Source organism: Pocillopora verrucosa, chromosome 11 (assembly GCF_036669915.1).
Source record: "Pocillopora verrucosa isolate sample1 chromosome 11, ASM3666991v2, whole genome shotgun sequence".
Taxonomy (NCBI): domain Eukaryota; kingdom Metazoa; phylum Cnidaria; class Anthozoa; order Scleractinia; family Pocilloporidae; genus Pocillopora; species Pocillopora verrucosa.
The window spans coordinates 8,169,133-8,188,794 of record NC_089322.1 but is presented as its reverse complement, the minus strand read 5'-3'; the positions used below and the strand labels follow the sequence as shown (position 1 = coordinate 8,188,794).

General features: G+C 40.7%; 1 protein-coding gene across 1 annotated transcript; it reads left to right on the top strand.

Moving 5' to 3' along the window:
- Positions 1 to 1,276: 1,276 nt before the first annotated feature.
- On the top strand, positions 1,277 to 19,645 carry LOC131789813 (VWFA and cache domain-containing protein 1-like). Its single transcript, XM_066174464.1, has 16 exons — positions 1,277 to 1,459; positions 1,906 to 2,074; positions 2,227 to 2,399; positions 3,171 to 3,413; positions 3,900 to 4,041; positions 4,766 to 5,055; positions 5,380 to 5,521; positions 6,224 to 6,518; positions 7,234 to 7,427; positions 7,798 to 7,893; positions 8,493 to 8,820; positions 10,093 to 10,519; positions 11,602 to 11,849; positions 12,680 to 13,297; positions 13,490 to 13,603; positions 19,363 to 19,645. Exons 1-16 carry the CDS (start codon positions 1,277 to 1,279, stop codon positions 19,643 to 19,645), a joined length of 3,945 nt encoding a protein of 1,314 aa, XP_066030561.1.
- Positions 19,646 to 19,662: the final 17 nt, after the last annotated feature.

Below are 19,662 nucleotides of genomic sequence, written 5' to 3'. Positions count from 1 at the left end.
GACGCTTTTACAACGTGAGCAGAAATTTGCAGAGCCCAAGGGCAGGAAAAAATGAACGAATAACTCTTGGTTAATGAGCTTACTTCACGAATACACAATCCGGAAAATTAAAACTGTTTTGCAAGCTTTTATTCCCACGAAACGTCAGTCGGCGAGGATATTTATACTATTATTCTTTAGGATAACACATGTTTTCGGCTCTGTCTGTATGAACAACTTGTATCCCGGGTAAAATCCAGGATATATTTCGGAGAATTAACATCATGTTGAGAAACTAAGCTTAATTTGCATCTTTATTGACGTGTTTTCCCCTGATATTCAACGTACTTTGCACGCCTACGAGTTTAACGGGGAATTTTTTTTTTTTAAGCTGGGCGTGATCAGGAAGGATGAGAAATAGACACCGAATATTGAAAACTGCATTAACTGCATGAAGACAGTTTTACCGATTGACCACATGAGTCATACGTAGCCGAAGGCAAATGGCAATTCACTTGAATTTTCAGTATGTTCAATAATACCGCAATTCGTATTTATCTTAAAAAGTGCAATTACAGAAAACAGATGAAGATAGTAACAAAAATGCAACAAAAATAACACTCAGGTATTTCAAGGCATTTAAAGAAAGCAGGTGAAGAAATAAAGAAAAACATTGTGTCGGAAATAAGACCCACGTTGTGGCGTAATGTTAGTGCTGCACCTGCCGAGAAATCGGTGGCCGTTAAATTGAACCGACAACGGCCACTTTTTATAACAAATATCATACGAGCAGATTAGGCATTTGTTTCTGATATCAGTGGCAATTTTCTGTCTATGGAAACCGATAAACAAATAAACAAATAAGCAAACGATGACAGAAACTTCAAGTAAAATGCGTCAGAACCGGTTGAGCAAAATATTCAATTATGTCTGCGCAGTCGACTTCAAACAGACTTACGCGCGCACGTCAGTTACGAGTAAATTCTTAATTGAGAGGGCACCACGAGCCACATCATTTTGCTGATTTATACTTTAAAATGCGTAATAGAGATGGTAGAGATTATCAAAAAAATGAAAAAGTTTTCTTTTTGCGAAAAACTAACTATTGTAGGTATCAAACGGCAGAGTTCAACTCAAAGAAACCATTTTGGAGCTTCCTTACGTCATCGCTTAGCTCATTAAATACGTGCTGTCTGTGACGTAACCACATGGTCGAAAATTTTCTCTTTCAAAGATAAAGCTCAGCCGCAAAATGTCTGAAAATCAGAATTTTGTAACGTAGATTTGCCATCCAAAAATGATCGCATATTTGAAGGCGATTCGTTTGTGCCTTCTGATAAGCTTGGCTGTTCCAGGAAATGTTGCAAAGGGTCGGATTGCACGAGATCTTGATGATATTAAGCCAAACGAGGTTGTTGAAGAGTTTAGCAAACACATGAAACATCTTGCAAATGACGCGAACGACTATAATGCACTTACGGTTAGTGGGGTTAAGATCTACATATTTTATAACTAAAAAAAAGCAAAAAAACAGAAATGTGAGAAATTGAGATTGTAGTGTTACAGAAGAACACGGTTTGCATGAAATTTGGCGAAAAACAAACAAACAAACAAGCGGGCTGGCGGAATTTCTTTAGATCGATTTACAAGGCGTCGATCACACTTAAAGAAATCCAGCCAATGACAGTTCTTGAAAATCACAGTTGCACAATTGAAAACTGATAGCAAGTTGCCGGTATTCTGCCAAAAAAAAGACACTATGGGAAGCGTTCTGCGCATGTGTAAGTCCTAAACCTCTAAACAAGGACTCGGATTTTTCCATATACCGCTTAGTGACAAGTGTTTTAAGGTAATAAGTAAATGAATAGATGCTTACCTACCAAATATTATTCGTAATGTATGATGTTTCCTCATTTCCATTTACAGGAAGATGTTCAGAGCTGGATTCAGGAAGCAGAAGACTTGAAGAGTCTCAATCTTGTGAAAGGTCTTGCTGCCAAATTAGGGAAACATCTAATAACGAAAATTAAAGCTGTTGAGAGCATCGCTGTGGCAGTTTCGAGAGCTCTTGAGGAAAACAGGCAACCCAGACAACGTAAGGGATTAAGGGAGATTACTCTTATCTGTTAAAAGGCCAGATCCAAAGCCACGCCCTAGATGCCATTCCTTGGACCGTTTACCTTTTCTCACTGTTATTCATTTACTTTTTATCTAAATTTTTCATCTAAGTTCCTTGATTTTTGTTAGCATACCACCGATGCTGTGATTTGCCCAAAGAATTGGAGTTAAAGTATGATCCGCGGTACAAGGAGAGCGTTACAGATGCTGTGATGTGTAAAATGCTGGCCCCACATCATTTACCGGAAAAAGAAGTTGACTTCTCGTCTGCGAAAACCGCGTTTGACACGAACAAATTACATGTAAGTGTAAATAAGAACAAAACCTGAAAAGAAGAAAAGGAAAGGTACTTTGCAAGGGACGTCGGCACGTTTTGAAACGTGATGGGGCGGGGGAAAGGGGAGGTTATCGTAAACCAAGGCACACCTATACTCTAAAAAAATTTCCAAAATTTTCTTTCGTAATTCATTGCCAAGGAAGAAAACTCTCTTAAGTCTCAAAAGAGTCCAGTAAATCGAAATCGAGTATGGATAATGTGAAATTAAGCAACTGTTTCCAATAATGTTTTACAACATATTTTTTTTCGTCATGCGCAATCCTAATTGAACGATTTATAAAAAGATTACGAGGCTGAATATTTAACCAATCTGGCATGGTCTGATTACGATAGCTACCGCATCGAAACGAGGGGGCATAAGGCTCTACCCCCTTCAAATTTTAGTTAAGCGGAGCAACAGCCCTCCTTTTCCCCAGGAGGAAAATTAGGAATTGGCTGTGACAAACTTGATAAGTCCATGCTATATTTGTCAAACACAAACCGTAACGTAATCTTCTTCGTACCCGTTTTTTGCAGTGTCACGCAATACTCACTACCCAGAAGTGTGGAGATTGCTGCGTGACATTCCGAAAAACGGCTGCGAAGTAGACTACTCGTGACTCACCTCCATAAAATGTCTGGCGATATGTTTGTTGCAACTCTTCCACCCTCAATCGTTTACAAGTAATTAATAAAGATGCCAACTTCCTTTTGCCTCCTTTAAATGGAACCTGTATTTTCTGCTTTCCTTCCATAGAGTAAATGGCAATATTTTGGATCCAAAGATGGAGCAATGTATAATTTTCCTTCGTGCCGTGTTCCGAAGTGTGGCACTTTTGACCACAGGATAAGACCCTGGTACGTGACAACTGCCACGCCGTCCCCTAAAAACATTGTTATTATGGTGGATTCCAGCACATCAATTGGTTATAACAAGACACTGGATGACGCGATGAAAACAGCTAAACTGGTGGTTAGCACACTCAATCCTCAAGACAAGGTTTGTGAGCTGTACTTTTCTGATACAAACGTCAAATCAAGTTAGTTACAGGTCTTCAGGTATATCTATTCCCATGGCAAAGTTCTAATAGGTTACATAGTTAGTCCGCTCGAGCGTGAGTGAGTCCATCAGTCAGCTCTTCTGCCTGTCAGAAGGCCACTCATTTAGTTAGTCAAGCAGTCAGTCGGTCAGAGCGGGTAGATCAGCAAGCAATCCGCCAGTCCGTCGATCAGTCAGTCACTAGGTCGGCAATCGGTGAGCGAATGATTTTCTATTCTGTTTAGTCAAGTAACCATCCATTCAATAACTTATATTAAACAACGGGCCGCTCGTTCGTGCAGTCTATTAGTAAGCTGGTTTATCACCACTCATGCCTATGGTCATAGATTTACTGCTCGAGCAGGTGATAGAAAAACCGACAAATCAATCAACAGTCAACTTACAAAGACTCTACTGTTACTTCTTTTCCATAAATTTTTTCCGCAGGTATCGTTGATCCTCTTTAACTCAACAACCTTTCTGCCAGCTGACAAAGACGTTGACGAATGTTACAACACTACCATGGCCTTTGCCAGCACGTTTACCATCAACTACTTGAAATCTTTCATCAACAGAGCGCAACCGAGAGGTAGGAAAGCTACAGCCTATGCCGTAAACTCGTATTTTTTGAAGTATTTACCGGTGCCTACCTTTGAGCTGGCCCGAGCCGGAAAGGAATGGCAAACATATTGCTGAGATCATCGCACAGTCAGTCCATTTTGAGTTTAAGCGACATTTGGCAGCGTCAAAATTAGCAAAAATTATGTCGTAAGGAAATGGGAAATTTCGTAGTCAACCAAGACTTCCTCTGAATTCTTATATCTGTTGGGTTCTTCAAACCAAATAAGAATGAAGTTCCCTGAAAACCACAGAAAATATAGGAAACTGCAATGCACATCTACTTTGACTTGTTTTGGAGTTTTTGGAAGTGTGACCACCATTCCTGTACTGGCATACTGGTCTAAATTAAATCTAAGATAAAAAAAATAAAAAAGAAAAGAAACATATTTTTGCTGTTATCATCATTATCATTATCACTATCGTTACTATAATCGTTATCACTGCTGCTACCGTTTTCGTTAATGTAATCGTTATTGTCATCGTTACCATTACCGTTATCGTTGTCGTTACCGTTATCGTTACTATAATCGTCATCGTTATCGATGTCGTTATCGTTATCATTACTGTAATCGTTATCGTTGCTGTTATCGTTGTCATTATCGTTATCGCTACCGTTATCGTTGCTGTTAACGTTGTCGTGATCATTTTTTGAATTCATGAATTTCTGATGAGTTTGCTCTGTGTTGAACCAGGTGGTACACGATTTGTCAGAGCCTTCGCGAAAGCATTTCAGATCCTGAAAAACACAATAAAATCTTCTTCCGAGGCAATTAAAAAAAGACCCTCCATGTTTCTCCTGATCACCGACGGGGTAACCAGAAATAAGAGCATCGAAAAGAATAGCTTGAAAGCAATCAAGAAAGAATACAAAGATTTTAAACAGGAAGTACAACTCATTACTTCGTTCAAGGTGCTAACATTACTGCTTGGAGGCAAAGTCCAGAAAGAGGGATCGTTCTTGAAAGTTCTTATGAATGAAATGGTAAGAGCGCAAAAATACCACAAGAAAAAAAATAAAACAAGAATTTAATTTGTTAGTGAATTACGATGAAATTCTTGCCCCAACCTCCCACTTTGACTCTTTTAACTCCCAGGAATGACAAAAAAAGAATTTTTCCAATACATTTTCGAGCAGAAGGGTATCGAGAAGAAAGAAACAATTCAATAGTCAGATATTTTCTTATTCAACTCTAGGACTAAGAAAATATAGAGAATTGAAATTCAGATCTGGGGTTAAGAGGGTCACCTTGAAAAACAGCAGCAACAACAATAGCAACAACCTCAAAACATTGTTATCATTACACAGGGCGGCAAACTAATGACTACAGATGGTACGAAAGACTCCTTTTCCAAACTAAAGGGTTACTTTGACTATCTGATGGAAGTTACACCGGCTCGACAAAGTCTGGCAGTCCTCTCTCCACCCTATGTGGATGCGTGGGGATTGGGTAAGAAATTATGTCGAAGAGACTTGTAGAAAAGCTTCGTCAGAACCGTTCACTAGCCTTGATGGAAGAATCGGCTGATAACAGTGACCGTCAGATTATCAGTTTGGGTGTCCGTTTTGTCTCATCGAGATATAATAGGGTTGACTAGGGGAATACTCACTATTTATTGCCTGGGGTGGGAGGTGGAAGATTTTTTTCGGTGGGAAGGGATCATATGGTTTTTAGGGAGAACTGAAAGGAGATCAGTTGTCGCCAACAGAAATTTAAAGCCAATTTACTTTACAGGGAAATTATAAGAATACTACAGAGCCTTATGGGAGATCAGATAAATTTCATCTTGACACAACAAAAATCCCCCAGCCCTCCAGTTGATAAATAATGACCATTCCTAATCAGAATAAGAAACATAGTAAGATTTGAGCTCTAAGATGACGTAAAGAATTTTTTTTCGTATTGTCACGAGCGTGAGACAAAAAAGAAATTCTGATTCTTGGAGAGATCGCACCTCAACCTCTTACCTTCGGATTCCATGGTCCAACCATAACCACTGAGCCACAGAGAAAAAATGGTCGAGGTTCATATGTGACACTTATTCCATACTGCTAGGATCAGCCATTTCGAAAGCGTCATAGCATGTGAGTGAACAAAATAAAATAGCAAAGATAGTTGAGTGTTCAATGTTGATTCAACTTTTGTCTCCAGGCTATATGATAACAGCAGCAAGTGCCTACTTCTATGACAATGCACTGGCAGGTGTAGCTGGTGTAGATATCCCCATGACCGATTTGTTGGCTGATGTTCAGTATTACAACCAGGCTGGTCCCAATACTTATGCATTCCTCGTTGCTATCAAGTCTGGTCATGTGATGAGTCATCCCAAACTTCCGAAACCGGAGTCAATATCTGAGGATCCGAATTCAGTGAACATTTTTGAACTTGAACCGGGAAAAGAATTTAGGCGTTTATTTGACGAAGTGAAGGAGACCGGCGAACCACGGTGAGTCGCAAATTATTCACAGTTTGACGACTTCCACCCGTTGTCCGTGAATCAATAATTGGATCTTGTGCACTTTTGAAAGCCTTGGTTGACATATTAGAGCCCTTTTCGACTGTGTGTCGTAAAATCAAAATCAGTGTAATCACCACGGCCAATCAGAAGACAAGCTAATACCTTGAAGAGCCAATACGAACTCCAAAACCAAAGAACAAAATGCTGTGGCCTCAATGTTGCATCTGATTGGTTGAGAGAGTGGCGAAAGTTTTCTGGACCAATCACAGAGCGAACAAAAGCAAAAACAAAGAAAACAGAGAAATACCGGATTATTCTCGAACTCAATAATCCCTAGTCCATCAACTTGTCGGCTGATAGTCGATGCACATTTCAGTCGATAATCGGATGATCGCTGGCCGATAATTTACCAACAATCAATCGATAGCTGGCCGATGTTGCGATGCACGTGCTTATTTTCGCTATGTATGAGTCGTCAAAAAAGTATTATTTTTCGATGGTCGAGTGCGACAACGTCAATCTGAGACGGTAACCCGAAAACCACAACCATTAAAGCCTTGTCGATGCATAATTGTAAGAAGATGCATTTGTGCGCTAAAACTAGAATGGATAAAGAAGTCTGATTTTGAAACTTCCTTGACATGTTTTCCTCACTCTTTTTTTTTTTTTTTTTCATTGTTGTGTTTTTCAAATTTTATTTTAGAGAGAAAGAATTCCCGCGAAGGCTTTCTACTTCCAGGGGAGGAGTGTTGGGAGACGGAGTTCAAACAGAAATAATAAGTTATTCGTATGCCTGTACGCCTGTTGAACTTGGAACCGACAGAGGAAAAGAATACATGGTTTGTGTTGCTCTCGCAAAAGGAGACACTGGAGAAAAGTACGCGAGCAGGCTTATCAGTGAGTAATTTCTTGATCCCTACTGTTTCGAACTCATATTTATGTATTTTTCATGGCATAGAATCGGGGAGTAGGTTTCCATGAAATTTGAAAATGATAATTCATTGGAGGTATATCAGGCGTTCTTGTTCTCAGATGATAACTCTTAAAGAGAAGTTGTTTTGACGTCTCGCTTAAATTCGGAGATTGGTTAACTCCACAACTTTCTAAATGTTCCGTGTCGGGTACGCATTCTGTAGAGAGGGGTTGAGATGAGAAAAGCTTCCCCCTCAAATTTAGAAATTCCATTGTGAAAAAAAACCTCAGTATAATTTTTTTTCTCTGCAAAATGTTCTATTACATCTGACCAAGCAATGACTATTTCACTTAGCAAACTCAATGTCAGCAAATCCTATTGCCTATCACCGTATGGATGTTCGCGCGGAGACTACGACTTGTTATCATACGGACAGTCTGTCTTATCCAGGTAAGATCGGGCAGTTTCTCTGTGTATAGAAGTGGGGCGGGAGGGGATGGGGGCTGGAAGGAAGAAGGAAGTAAGAGAAGTCAGAACTTTGCCATCAGAGTAGAGATGCGAGAGCTTGAACGGTTAACGGTTGAAGCTTACAAAGACGTTAGCAGTCTTAATATCACAACCAGATTGAATGCGATAGATTTGAACGACGACGTGTTTAGACAATCAATGGCTTGATGTTGAGTTCACTTGTACACTATAACAATCTTTTTAGCACTCTAGGTTCTGTAGCAGGTTGTGTCACCTAAAATATTAGGTCGGTATGAGGATAGCTCAGGGTGCCGATCGGCACAGATTGCAAATCAAGAAATTTTAAAAAAGCTTCAAGCTATATTTTCATCGAAGACAAGCTCTCGCAAAGAGGTTTTAGAAGACGGTTTACAGAGAAAAATCGACAACCCGAATAAAAGTGAACACCATAAATGCCATGACCCTTGTGAAAACAGAATACCAAATATCCAGTTTACGCATAGAGGGAAGTGAAATAGAGGAGACAGAGAGAAGTGAAATATGCCTTCGCTTAGATCAACCTTAGTATTTCTTTTCCTCAGATCGCTCCGTAGTTAAATTCAGCGCAAAGGCTTTCATTGATCCTGCAAATTATCTAGAGGTAGCAGAAAACGCCACAGCTGTCCGAGAGTATGTTCGGGAGCTACGCTCATTCCTCTATTTACACAAGGCTGGTGATAAATTTGATGTCAATCAGATCATGACAGCCGTATTGACCTCACGAGCGGATGAAGCTTGGTTATCTCGAGAAAATCAGGATAAGTATTTGAGGAAATTTGTGCGTCGTTACATTGGGACCTACAATGGCGTCTTAAGGCTGTTTCCCGGAGCACCTCTGCCTCCTAATTTTGATCATACCACTCGCTCATGGTAAGCTGGGGTGTGTTTGGGGTATCAGGTGGTTAAATTTGAACTACCGATTGCTCCCCTCCCCGCGGGCTCTAAAGTATACTAATAATCTCTACGCATCAGCAATCACTCTTTATACCTTCCCCACCCCCCATTATAATCTGATAGCAACCACTGATTCCTTTTCCATTCCCTCTCTAAACCATGTGATCCCAAAACCACATTGTGGACCGTAATCGGGCATTGGTGTCTAAAATCTGGCATTAGTGTCCAAATCAGAAGATATTGTAAAAAGTCAGATACTAGTCTCCAAAATTGGACACTAGTATCTAAAATCAGAACATAGAGTCTAAAATGAGACACTAGTGTCTAAACTCGGACCTAAGTGTCTAAACTCGGACACCAGTACCTAAAATCGGACACTACTGTCCATAATCGGACCCTAGTGTCCAAAATCGGGTAATAGTTTCAAAATTCGGACATTATTTCCAAATTCGGAAATTCAAGTCTCACATCGGATACCTGAGTCCCAAATCAGACACGAGTGTCAAAATAGGACACTAGTGTCAAAAAACGGTTGCTAACGTCGTCCTTGCCTGCCTCCTAGTGTCTAAAATCGGAACCTGGTGTCTAAATTGAGACACTAGTGTCTAACATCCGACACTAGTGTCCAAAATCGCACACCTGTGTCAAACATCAGACACTACTGTCACTAGAGTTCAAAATGGGACACTTGCAATCAAAATTGCACCCTAGTGTCTAAAATGAGACGCAAGTGTCCAAAAGCGATGCCTGATTCTTGTTGTCTAAAATCGGACACCAGTGATTAAAATGGAACTCTATTGTCCAAAATCGGACAGAAGTGTTCAAATTGGGACACTGGTGTCCAAAATAGGACATAAGTGTCCAAATCGGATACTAGTGTCGTCCTGTGCCTGCTTCCTCGCCACTGAAAACCTTTGTTTGGTTGAAAATACCAGATTTAACTTGTTATATCTTTTTCATTTTTTCGAGTTTCGGTGCATAAGACATAATCTTATTTATATTTTCGTGACTGATTTCGATTATCAGCTTTTTCTTGTAACTGTTTTCAGGTTATTTTTTTAATTGATTAAAGATTGGATCAATATCAGTATCTAGGCAACTGCCCACCTACCCCTCCCCTGACCCAACATTAACCCTAACTTAGGGGAGGGATAGGTGCGCAGTTGCCTAGATACTGATATTGATCCTAAAGGTTTAGGCTCTGACTGTTTTTATCTACGTTTTATATAAATTGTTTGTTTCTTTTAGGTACCTTCGTGCTGTTGCAAATCGCCCAGACTTCATATCTTTTGCAGCCCCATATCTAGATCCTCTAGGTGCTGGTTTCATTGTTTCAATCAGTCAGTCTATCAGAACTTCATATGGTAGAAAAAACTTGTTTGGTGTCGTGGGAGGTGATCTTACTGTCTCAAACTTTGGCGCACACTTCAAAAAAAAAGTTGGAAAAAAGTGCTTAGATTCCAAAGGGAGCCTGCGTTGCTTTCTCCTGGACTCAAGCGGTTATGTGGTTTATCATCCAACCTTTGAAGATGTTGGTGACAATCCGAATAAGGTTATCAATAGACACATCACGATTATGCACGCCGGTATAGCAAGGAATTTGATCAAGAACGGTAAAATGGTCAAGAAGGAATGCCAGAACTTTATCCTCTTAAAGTTGCAACGATTCTATGAGGTACACAGTAATTTAAGGTGCAGCAGTGCTAAACCTATAAATGAGTTAAGTGTCTAACGAAACTGTAGTGCTGCGCTGGTGGGTAGGGGGAAGATGGAGGGGGTAGGGGGAAGGGGTAGGAGTTAGGGGGTAGGGGGTAGGGGAAGGGGGTAGGGGGTATGTGTAGGGGGTAGGGGGTAGGGGGCGAAAAGTTTATAAAGCTGATGTTTCGAGCATTAGCCGTACAGTCAGCGAATTTAGCTTTTGAGAAATATTGGAGGTCTACTTTGAGAAAGCCTTTAACCCTTTCACCCCTAGGAGTGATTAAGATTTAATTTCTCCTTATATTGCCAACCTTAAATCAGGTAGCAAGGTCACGAGAATAAAGGAATGATCACCAACTTAAGAAGCCATTGATTGTTTTAAAAAAAAGTCTCCTTGTCAGCACCTTAGAAGGTGTATAGAGAACAGTATGGAGAATATGCATACTGATTTGAGGGTATAAAGCTTTAAAACTCTTGACAATGTTCATGCTCTCGAGAATACTTTGTTAAATTTTATTCTCAAGCAGTAGCATCATTTAAGTATGATAACTGTGCCTGGTTGACTCACGTTGTGGAGCACCGGACTGCCGCACGGTAGGTTGAGGGTTTAAGCACTAGACTGGACCAACATTCAGGGTCTTAAAATAACTGAGGGTAATGTGCTGCCTTTGGACATCGGTAAATGGTTAGACATTCTAGTCTCCTCGGATAAGGACAATAAGCCGTAGGCCACGTCTCCTGCCTTTCCTCCGTACTGGCTAGCAGGGGACGTTAAAGAAATTGCACACTTCTCGCACAGAGTAGGAACGTAGCTCCCGATGTTGTGGTCTGGCCTTGTCATTGTTTATATAGATCCACATTTAAACCAGCATTAAGCTAAACTGGGCCAGCGTGTCTAAATGTCGCAAATACATACATATATACATACATACATACATACATACATACATGTTTGCCCATCTTAGACTCGGCAGCAAAAACTTTCAATAGAACAAAACCTCGAGTATTTTTGGTGTGAAAAATAATTGAAACTTTCGTATGTCTTATACTCTGTTTCAGATCAAGATAGAAAACGGCCTATATATAGGTACACTTGGAAAAAAGAGTCATTGTCGTTCATACGCAATCATTGAAGTTCCCGAAACAAACGTATTTGTGGTTGTTACCAAAAGTTCTACGTGCCTCATAAACCGTGATGCGTGCACCTGCGGATACGTGTGCAGGCATCACGAGAGCACGCATTGTGAGTGTCCGTGTAAAGCTCGCTTGACATACAACATCTGTAACGCAAGCCTCACTGAAGAGAGGTAAGTGATTTGGAAACAACTTTCACGACCGACAATCAGGGTCTAAAAATAACTGAGGAGAACTTCCTGCGTTACCTACGACATTTGCAACTGGTTAGACATTCGGATAAGGACGGTAAACCGTAGGCCCCGTCTTCTGTATCTTCTCTGTACTGATTAGCAAGGAACGTTAAAGCAATCTGGCCAAAGTTCCCCGCAAAGTGTCGTAAGTCAACCCAGAAAACTTTCCTAGGAGGAAATTTAATAAAACTAATGCACTGTACTGTACTGCTTTTCTTCATGGAACACAAATGAGTTTTGTTGAAAGTAGTTCAGCAAACACTGGGTGAATCAGGATGATGTCCTTTTGAACACGTGGAGTTGCATCATAAGTCAAAGCTTTTCTAAGTCTTTGTAGAAAGATGAATCGCGAGTTTAAACTTGAGGGTCTGTCAATTCGCTTTTGAGTTGAGGGCACGTGGAGCTAAGGAGTTTTTCTGTGTTGTGCTGTGGTGACCCTATGAGTCAGATTTATGGTCAAAATAGGTTATGAAACAAATGGGAATTTTTCCCAGTACATTTTTCAAAGGATCAATGTCAGTGTCTAAACAATTGCGCACCTACCCCTCCCCTAACCCAATATGAACACTAACTTGTGATCAGTTTACTTTTGTTGATTTAGGGGAGGGGTAGGTGCGCAGTTGTTCAGATAGCTACCTTTAAACACAGTTTTAGAGCGCCTTGGTTTGATTCTTTAATATTTAATTGTTGTTCTACATACAATATCTCAAATCTTACGTGTTGACCTTATAAATAAATTATAAGTAACTGTATTATGTTCTATTGTTTAGCAACATCCCGCTGTGCACCCAGCCTTCGCCTTCAGTACCAAAGCGTGGGCCTCTAAAGGTGAATTCCGCTGACCTTGGAAGATGCATCAGCGTGCACTGCGAGCGGTACGATGAAAAAGAGTGCAATGAGATATTCGGGTGTTTCTGGTGTAACAGGGAAGCTGATGGCTCGCTTCTCAAGGAACCCAAATGTATGAGTGACCTACAGTGTTATGATGGAGTGATGGATCAAGAGAACCCCTTTTTGTTACCAGAGGTTCCGAGAAGACAGATTCAAGGGGATCGAAAACTGAACAAGATGTTACTTATCATAATAGGATCAAGCGCCGGAGGACTTCTTATTATCATTTTGATCGTTGTTGTATGCTGCCTGCACAGGAAGAAATTCCAATATGAACAAGAGCAAATGGAATTTCAAGCAATGGATATGTTGATAGACCCTACGACTGTGATAGATGCGAATGAAGGATTCAACCAAATGTCGTTGAACTATCCTGGCCAAAGTAAAGCTATGCAATCAACGATGGGGTTGAATTATCCTGGCAAAAGTACCGTCATGCAGTCAAAAATGACGTTAAATTACCCCGGCAAAGGAGCAGGCAGGCAGTCAAAAATGACGTTAAATTACCCCGGCAAAGGAGCAGGCAGGCAGTCAAAAATGACGTTAAATTACCCCGGCCAAAGCACTGTTCAGGCCCCGATGCAGTTGAACTACCCCGGTCAAAGCACCATACAGGCCCCGATGCAGTTGAACTACCCCGGTCAAAGCACCGTACAGGCCCCGATGCAGCTGAACTACCCCGGTCAAAGCACCGTACAGGCCCCAATGCAGCTGAACTACCCTGGTCAAAGCACCGCACAAGCCCCCATGCAGTTGAACTACCCCGGCCAAAGTACAGTTATGCCGTCCAACATGCAGATGAGGCTGGGCGGTCAGGATATGGGTTACTCAACCCAAGCTATGTCTGGGATGTGGCCGACAAGGTATGGTCAATCACAGATCATGCAGACACCGCAGGCTCCTGGTGGTCAACGTGGGAGGCCTACTGCCGGAAGGCGCAGACCTGGACCAAACCGACATGTTTCATTCACTGACGACGTTCAACACCAAGAAATACAAAAGCCCGCGCCCATTTCCGGAGATGAACCGATAGTTACCGACGAAAATGGTGACTCCGAAGACTGACATTCATTCCTTTATTACAAGTGATTTGTTTTGTTTTGGATTTTTCTAAAATCTTACTGTATTTCATGGTTTTCTTTTTTCGGCATTTTAAGCTAAATCACTTACACTGGCTTTCAACAAATAACTTTCTGAATTCTGTACTGAGTTTCTATTTCAAAACGAATAAAAAATGAAGCTGGGCTAACAGGTGTGTCACTGTTTAGTAAGGCTGATAACTGTGTTTGAAGGCCGTCACACGAATCCGGTATCCCCATGTAAGAGGAAAGCCTCTTTTGGCATAACTCGTTCAATTTCACACGATTTCACGAATTAAACCTGGATATTAATTTAAGCGAATTTGATCTGCTAAAAATAATGGAGGTAGCAGATTAAAGTTCACTTTCCTACGTGGTTGAAAGACGAGGTCTTTTTTTTTCATTTAATTTTGAAGTGAACTTCTTAGCACATAGCCAACCAGAAAAACTTGGAGGAAATAAATTTATTTTAATTTTAGATCATTTAAATTATTACAAGACACTGTTAAAGAAGTATCATCGGCAAATAATCTCGTAAAGAAAAAAAAAACACATAAAAAATATATGGATTTTGAAGCGATAAATATGTTTGCCGTAGAAACAAAACCTAAATCGATGAACCCTACGGATGTAACCACAGTCAATATCGACTAAGGATCAATAAACTGCTATAACTTCCGGCGTGCCAATGAGTTTGGGTGGCACTGGATGAGTTTTTTTGTCTCAAACAAAGTCAGGAATGTGGTCCTCAATGGAATGTACGTTTCCTTACAGATCACGTCCTCTGTTTCCCTCAAGGACGATAGGTGAGCTAGCAGAAGACTACGATTCTTTTTTTTTTGAAAGCTGGAAAACTGCAAAAAAACAAAACGTGGTCGGTTCTGTCAACACCTCCGTGAAAAACAGACTTAACCCTCGAGCAACCCTGATACAGAGGTTTATTTCGGCTCCTATAACGCTAAGAAGATTCATACTAAACATACGAGGAAACTAGAGGAAACGTACGCAGATGAACCGAAAGTTGTCTAGGGCCTAACCACAAACGCGCAGAAGCCATTAACAGCTTGAAAATAACAAAATAAGAGGAAAACGAGAACGAAAATTACCTTTTAGGTAGAGAAATGCATAGCTTCCGAACATGAATTCCTAATCAAGTCTCTTTCGATATTAATAACAATGATAATAACAATATCGATTATCATAATAATAAAATTGATAATAAATTAACCAAACAACAGACAAAATATTATATGCATAAAAAAACATGTTGGATGCTCAACAGATATAGTGTTTGCAAAACGAACGACTCCTGTAGTTGCATGTCACATATCCAACATTCATTTGGCAAGGTTGAACAAGTGATCATCTACTTGAACAGTTCGATTACCAGCACAAGTGCACCATGTACTTTGAGTTACATGTCATGGTATTCTAACACATCTACACCAGATCTTTTCAACAGCAAATTAAATCAAGCATTGCATCTCCATTCTTCTATGCTACACAGATCTAGAAACTCTGGTTTTTCGGTATCGTGAAGAGTGATGAAATTCAAGCTACGTTGTTTGAGAGGCATGGGTGATGAATTATACAAACATTAGACTAACGCCATTAGACTAGCTGCGATATATACATTGGCGTGCGTGTGTTAAATACCTGCGAATGAAGTACTACGTGATCTGATGGGATCTTTCCCATTCATAATTTTCCAGCTTCCTTTTCTCACATCATAGGAAGCTTTAATCTTCAGCTCTCATCCTACTTTTCTATGAGAAATAAGTCGCTGTAGCCGACTTTTAAGTAATCGCATCGCAGATGAATATTGCACGTATAAGCTCACTTGGTGCACGACTTGCTTGGCTATCGACGAAATCTTGATCATAAAAAACCGAAAGAGTCGTTTTCCCTCTCACTTCGCACACAGATTGAATTATTTTCGAAGTGAAACTGGCGGTTTCTTCAAAGTCCGCGTAAAATAGTGGTTCCAAACACAAAATAGATTACTTGCTGGTTACGATTAATTTTCATAAAGGTGCTGGATGATGTTTAACTGCTGATTTTCATTAAACTATCCAAGGCCTCACTCTCGTCTTCCATTGCCGTGACAGAGATATCTTAGCATTTCGGCTTAACCTGGATTTAATTGACGTAATTATATGTTCTCTTGCGCATTTCTTTTTGAAATCGCTGGTTCCATCATTGTGGGAAAGACATAGCCACTCTATCATATAAAAGGATGCTACTCAAACATCGTCACACCCTTGAACTGAACACTGCAGTCTGAGCTTCGATAGGGATAAGAATGATGTATTTGTCGAATCTTCGCCTGAACGGGTGGGGGGGGGGGGGGGGGAGGAACTCCTTGAAATCTCCAACTAAGAACAAAAGCTTGATACCTTTCAATCTGATGTGCTTTAAGGACGTCTTTAATTAAATTACTGACAATAAAGGTCATGGCTGGCTGCCAAAGAAGATTTTGGCAACTTCGGTCTCGAAACAAAGGTAGTCTTGTGTAATTTTGATTCCCTCTTCTTTGTAATGCCGTCTAATCACGCGATTGACGTCTGTAATTAACATTCTCGTTTCTTAGTAAATTAAAGAAATTGGCTAGGAGTCTGATCCTCGTTAAGTCTCCTTTTACTAAATGGTCCGCTCTTTCCTTGAAGTCAAAATCGTTCAATAGTTCTAACAAGTCTTAAGGCAGCCAGAAATTATCAAGAACAGTGAACAGAGTGAAAACCGAATTATACAATTATTCCAAATCACGAGGCTTCAATTCGAAGAAATCACAGATGCACAACATCTGATCCTGATCATCCTGTAAAACATCGCTCTGCTGCATCACAACTAAATTCAAGTGAATGTGTCTCTTGGGTTTAAGGAATGGATGTCGGAGTCTTGAAGGAAGGAAGGATATCCTGGCTCACCATACCATGGTTGACTCAAATATATATCATTGCTTCCACGAGTGAAAGAGAGGGCAAAACCATGCCAATGAATGATCCTCCAAATTCAACGGCTCCAACCACATCCTAACGATATCCAAACGCCTTATTTTGTTTGTTTGTTTTTTAATAGCTATATTACTGCTAGCCATCTGCTTTAAATATTACTGTTCTGCGACCTCGGAAAATTTACTTGGACACAAAATTGATCTTTCGATTTTTTCACATTTTTCAGGCATTGGCCCCTGATTGGACCTGCTATATTGCGCGAATAGCAAATGACCAGCATGGGGTATTATCTCAGTAATATTCTTAGCAACCGTTGTTTTTTCTTGTCACGCAACGCGCTAATTTTGGGGGGTAGGAGAGCGTCCAAATTTTATAGTCATGCGATTTTGGCTTGAGATATTAGCAGTTCAGATTCAAATTTTAACCCTCTACAAAGACTCCTTAAAGCTACCTCATATTATGTATAAATTATTCAATTAAATGATGAGAATTGTTACCCTTTACCTCTCCTTTTAATATCGCGTGACGTACCCTAAATTCAGTTATTTGTTGGTCAATAACTTTGAAAGTGCTAGCTGGAGTACAGAGAAGAAGCCTTATACGTAATAATAACAGGAGTGATTAAGATTTAATCCCTCCTCACATTGTCAACTTTAAATCAAAGAACAAGGTCACGAGAATAAAGAAAATGATCGCCAACTAAAGAAGCTCTTGATTAAGAAAAAAAGTCTACTTGTCAACACCTTAGAAGGTGTATAAAGAAAAGTATGGAGAATATGCATACTGATATTAGGGTGTAAGGCTTTAACACTCCCGAAAATGTTCTTGTCCCACGAGAATACTTTGTTAAATTTTATTCTCAAGCAGAAGCATTATTCTAGTATCTTAACCGTGCCTGGTTGACTCACGTTGTGGAGCGCAGGACTGCCACACAGTAGGTTGAGGGTTCAAGCATTAGACCGGATCAACATTCAGTGTCTTAAAATAACTGAGGATAATGGTTAGACATTCTAGTCTCCTCGGATTATGACAATAAGCCGTGGGCCACGTCTCCTGCCTTTCCTCCGTACTGGCTAGCAGGGGACGTTAAAGAAACTGCACACTTCTCGCACAGAGTTGGAACTTAGCTCCCGGTGTTATGGTCTGGCTTAGTTATTGGTAATAAAGATCCCCATCTAAACCAACGTTAAGTTTAACTGGGCCAGCGTGTCTAAATATCGCAAATACATACATATATACATATATGTTTGACTCATCTTAGCCTTGGCAGCAAAAACTTTCAATAGAACAAAACCTCGAGTATTTCCGATTTGAAAAACAACTGAAACTTTCGTATCTTTTATACTCTGTTTCAGATCAAGATCAAAAACGGCCTATATAAAGGTACACTTGAAAAGGAGCGTCATTGTCATTCGTAGGCTATCATTGAAGTTCCCCAAAGAAACGTATCTGTGGTTGTTTCCAAAAGTGCAACTCGCTTCACCAACCGGCCATGTACACCTGCAGCAACATGTGCAGGCATCACGAGAGCACGGATTGTGAGTGTCCGTGTAAAGCTCGCTTGGCATACAACATCTGTAACGCCAGCCTCACTCGCGAGAGATAAGTGATTTGGAAACAACTTTCACGACCAACAATCAGGGTCTAAAAATAACTGAAGAAAAAATTAGCTGCGTTACTTACGACATTTGCAATTGGTTAGACGTTCGGATAAGGACGGTAAACAGGCACCGTCTTTTTTATCTTCTTTGTACTGATCAGCAAGGGGCGTTGAAGCAATCTGGCCAAAGTTCCCCGCAAAGTGCCGTAAGTCAACCCAGAAAACCCTCCCATTGGAGGAACACAAATAAGTTTTGTGAAAAGTAGTTCAGCAAACACTGACTGATTCAGGATGGTTTCCTCTTGAAAACGTGGCTCTGCATCATGAGTCGAAGTTTTTCTAAACACTTTGTAGAAAGATGAATCTCAAGTTTAAACCTGCCAGTTCGCTTTTGAGTTGAGGGCACATGGAGCTGAGGAGTTTTTCTGTGTGTGCTTTGGTGACCTTATGAGTCAGATTCATGCTCAAAATAGGTTATGAAACAAATGGGAATTTTTCCCAGTACATTTTTCAAAGGACTGCATCAGTCAAGTTGGCGGTATCGACTCTTCAAAGAATTAGCTCCTAAAAATTACGGATCAATGTCAGTATCTCAACAAATTCGCACCTACCTATACCCCTTCCCCAACCCAACATGAACACTAACTTGTGATCAGTTTACTTTTGTCGATTAAGGGGAGGGGTTGGTGCGCAGTTGTCCAAATAGCTACCTTTAAACACGGTTTTAGAGTGCCTTCAACGATGGCGTTGAACTACCCTCGCCAAAGTACCGTCAGGCAGTCAAAAATGACGTTAAATTACTCCGGCCAAAGAGCAGGCAGGCAGTCAAATATGAGGCTAAATTACCCCGGCCAAAGCACCGTACAGGCCCCGATGTGGCTGAACTACCCCGGCTAACGTACAGTTATACCATTCAACATGCAGACGAGGCTGGGCGGTCAGGGCATGGGTTACTCAACCCACGCTATGTCTGGGATGTGGTCGACAACGTATGATCATTCAGAGGTCATGTCTTTTGCCCCACAGCAGAGCGCCATGCAGACACCGCAGGCTCCTGGTGGTCAACGTGGGAAGCCTACTGCCGGAAGGCGCAGACCCAGACTAGACCGACATGTTTTATTCACGGACGACGCTCAAGGTGGAAAAAAACAAGAGCCCGTGCCCATTTTCGGTGGTGAACCGATAGCTACCAACAAAAACGGTGACTTGTAAAGCCTGGCATCCGTTCC